We start from the raw sequence: 3,960 nt of genomic DNA, 5'->3' as shown, positions 1-3,960 counted from the left end.
AAAATGTCCAAAAATACTGTAGTAAAATCTAAGGTAAGATTTCTTTTTTTATATTCCTTTATAGGATGTGTTATTAATGGCCTAATTAAATACCTAAACATATTTACACGTTGAAATGAAAATGTGCTAGTCTTTGTCTAGCATTGCCGACTTGTCTCTGCGTGAAGATGAAACAATGCGCAGTGTTTTCTGTTATAGGTGATTCATTGCTCTGACGAGAACACCCCTATGGATGAACTGGTCAAGAGTCAGCACCGTTGCGACCACCAGCAGGTACTCTCCAGGAAATATCACGAAATTTGGGATGAATTGGTCAGTTCATTCTGAGTTGTTAGTGGTGATCTGAAACAAAAGCCTGTAACTTTATGGGAAGAGGATATTTGTCACTCAAACCCAAAAATATCCTTTCCATATTTAATCAAATTCCTAATTGAAGATATACAGGGAGAAATGTTGACCATCCAGCTCATGAAAACAAAAAAATATTTTTTACCTTGTCTCCTAATGGATTATCTAACATAATGGTCAGATGCTTTAAATGCTAGGATACCTCTCATCCCATTTATTCCACGACAGTATGTCATCTTTGGATTTGACACTAGCTTAATATATTTCAGAAAAGAAGCTGTCTGGTGTGTATCTTGAGTCCTTGGGCATCTGCTGCTATCCTCTTCCATGGGTTCAGAAGGAGCATACAGAGATGGCTTTCCCTTGTTATGACTATGGTGACCATTTTTCTCAGTGAGAGGTAAGAGTAATGTCATGGCTGAATGCCTATTTCTATGTTACCTTTTCATTAACAACAGTGTAACGCAACCTTTATCAACAGAAAGAGAAAGCCTTTAGCTGAACATATTTTAATGTACAGGGATGCCAGAATGGCCTTAGAGAATGATTAGCTTTGTGTGTTGGGAAGGCTTCCAATGGACATCACCGATCCCAGAGCTGGTCCTGGTTCTGTCCTGGTTTTATATTTATGTCGTCTCATTCGTGTGTTGAGATAGTGTAATCTGTTCCATTTTAACACTACCATTTCAACTGTGTGTGTCTCACAGGGTGACACCAAAAGCAATAGGTGAAAGGCTGCAGGCTGTGTCCAACGGTCTATGGGTCACAAAGGGCCGTGAGGTAACCATGGTCCCACCTCAGGTTCCTCTCCCCAGTCCTGTCACTTCAAGTCAGAGGGCAGCAGCTATCCACTGCCTTAAAGAACTGGTGCGATTGTACCGCTGTTCTATTGGCCAAGGGACTGCACATGGTGTGTGTGAATGGAGGATATCCACTGCTGTTGAGATGACTCTAAGAAATGCAGGCATGTTGCCCAACAGCATTTTCCACAACGGTTGGATGAAAGTGTCCATCTCAGACCAGCTCCCTCCATTGACCCTTGGTGAGTCCACCAAGCTGGAACAATCTGGTCCACCATTGGCATGTCTTTTCCCTAGAGAAGCTGCCATGATGAGTGCTAAACCCCACCGTGCCCAACAGCTGAGAAAGAAAAGCCCATATCACAGACAGCGTCAGGCTTCCTCCACACTCTGCATGGTCCCAGAGATGCTCCTTATCCACACCCTTGGCAGATTTATTTATAATATCTACCCCCTGGAGGACTTCTCCCCATGGACAGAGGAGGTTATTGAAAACCGTGTGGAGGTGACACGGCAACTTTCCTTCCTGGTCCAGGAGGCCTTGGCCAAATCTCCTAAGACCAAAGCCCAACAAAGAGCACTGAGGAAGCTCTCAGAGCCGAACCAGAACTATGGCCCACTGGAGCTCCAGCTGGGAGATCTGCTGTTCAGCAACTTTCTGAAGCAGTTCTCTTCACAGCGCCCCCTGTCACCTGAGGCCTTCCTGGACAATCACCAGCTCTGCTTGGAAGTGTCAGTTATGGTGAGCAGGGTGCTTCTCCAGCACTGGACCCCCAGGATTTCTTTCTCCCCTGTCTGTGAGGTGCAGGAAATCAGCCCGAGACTGAAGCGTCGCCAGGGGGGTGTCATCCAACACTGGTCCACAACAGACAACCTCCAAGTGGTAAGACCTGTGCAACTAAATCTCCTGGGACACTTGACGTATCTCACCAGAGGTCACCAGGGGTCTGAAGCCTACTGTACACAGTGTAGAAACATCCACATGTATTTTTGTAGGAAACACATTCATTCGTTGGTGACCACAGGTACTGTACCATCTACCTGATATATGACTTCTTTTTTTTTATAGCTTGCTGATGAAAGCCACGAGGATCTGCACTCTGTGGGTACGTTTTCTAGAATGTATACACACCTGTGCTGGGTATGAAAATGTAAAAACTAACAGGGCATTTCAGTTAACCAAAGGGCTAACTTTTCTACTTTTCTTTCCTTTCAGATGACAGAAAACAGCAGAAGAAAGGAGTAAAGAGTTTTTTCCGCAGAGCTTGGAAGTCATTCAAGCGATTCTCTACCACTGGCTGCCTGTTGTGAGGTATTGTCTCCCCCGTCTTTCTGTCATTCGGTTTTCAATGTGTCTGCCCTATCTGTTCCATTATATCCATGTTCCCTGAGTCCGGTCCATGTTTTCTGTATGTATGTGTTGGTTTTCGGCTCTAGTAGTTCTATTTTAATGTTTAGTTCCATTGTCATTGTTGTTCATTGTTTTCACCTGGTTCTTTGCAAAACAAAAGAAAGGTAAAATGAAGCGAAAGAATAAAAATACAAAAACTGGAGCTCTCTGCCTGGTTCTCATTACTGCCGTGCCGGCAAATCCAGCCCGGCTCCAGCCCCTCCCCTTCGCGCTCCTCACCTGCCACCGTTACGCACTCACCACCGTTACGCGCTCTGCATTGCTTTTGACTCCTAGCCTGTTGTTCTCTCCTTTCCCGTCCTGTCTCGTTACATAGAAACCTGCCTCCTGACCTGCCTACCTGTCCCTGGATTCTCCTACCGTCTACCCCTGCCTGTACTGTTGCCATCGCGGACTGATCACCCGGTATCCCGACCTGCCTGCCTGCCCCTGGATTCTTCTACCGTCTAGCCCTGCCTGTACTGTTGCCATCGCGGACTGATCACCCGGTATCCTGACCTGCCTGCCTGCCTGCCCCTGGATTCTTCTACCGTCTAGCCCTGCCTGTACTGTTGCCATCGCGGACTGATCACCCGGTATCCAGACCTGCCTGCCTGCCCCTGGATTCTTCTACCGTCTAGCCCTGCCTGTACTGTTGCCATCACGGACTGATCACCCGGTATCCTGACCTGCCTGCCTGCCTGCTTCTGGTTTCTCCTATCTGTCTACTCCTGCCTGTGCTGTTGCCTTAGTGGACTGATCTCCCGGTTACCGAATCTGCCTGCCCGTCTTTCCCGTTTTGCTCTTGCCTCCTCCCAAAAAATAAATCGACAGTTGCGTTCCGCAATTGGAACCACAAACCCCTGGTCTCGGTGTTCATTACAATGGACACAGTATTTTAACAGAGGGGGGGGACTCGAGTCACATCACTTGACTCGAGTCTGACTCGAGGCACAATTTTCAGGACTTGTGACTTGCTTGATTAAAGTATGAAAATGACTTTACTTGACTTTGACTTGAGAACAAGTTACTTGAGACTTGACTTGAAGTGGAAGACTCGACAATGACTTGAACTTATAATAAACAAACAGCAATAAAATTATTTTATATGTTGTGACATCAGCACCACTAATCAGCGTATGTGCCTTTAACGCTGCACAATTCAAACCGCGCCAAACATGGCAGACAGTAACGTTAGTCGAGCTCCACAAATAGTATGGTTTGGATACAAGGACTTTGAACTGGACCGTGTGAATAAAAAAAGATTTGCCAGATGCTAAATATGCAACAACGTCAAATTGAATTCGTCATTTTAAGAACCACAAGGAAAGGTAAGAAAGTAATATCTTTATATTCAGTTTCACTAAGATCTATAACGATTAATTTACTAATGTAATGAATTAATCTTTTGTTTGTCATAAT

At 45.5% G+C, this 3,960-nt stretch overlaps 1 protein-coding gene across 1 annotated transcript; it reads left to right on the top strand.

The window, feature by feature from the left end:
- The first annotated feature begins 232 nt into the window (after window positions 1-232).
- On the top strand, window positions 233-2,993 carry LOC117594235. Its single transcript, XM_034291325.1, has 5 exons — window positions 233-273; window positions 618-2,031; window positions 2,218-2,254; window positions 2,365-2,460; window positions 2,876-2,993. Exons 2-4 carry the CDS (start codon window positions 1,135-1,137, stop codon window positions 2,457-2,459), a joined length of 1,029 nt encoding a protein of 342 aa, XP_034147216.1. The 5' UTR covers window positions 233-273; window positions 618-1,134; the 3' UTR covers window position 2,460; window positions 2,876-2,993.
- Window positions 2,994-3,960: the final 967 nt, after the last annotated feature.

This window comes from Esox lucius, unplaced genomic scaffold, assembly GCF_011004845.1.
Source record: "Esox lucius isolate fEsoLuc1 unplaced genomic scaffold, fEsoLuc1.pri scaffold_71_arrow_ctg1, whole genome shotgun sequence".
Classification (NCBI taxonomy): Eukaryota; Metazoa; Chordata; class Actinopteri; order Esociformes; family Esocidae; genus Esox; species Esox lucius.
Note: the sequence above shows the minus strand (reverse complement) of the source record. Positions and strands in the feature narration are given on the sequence as shown.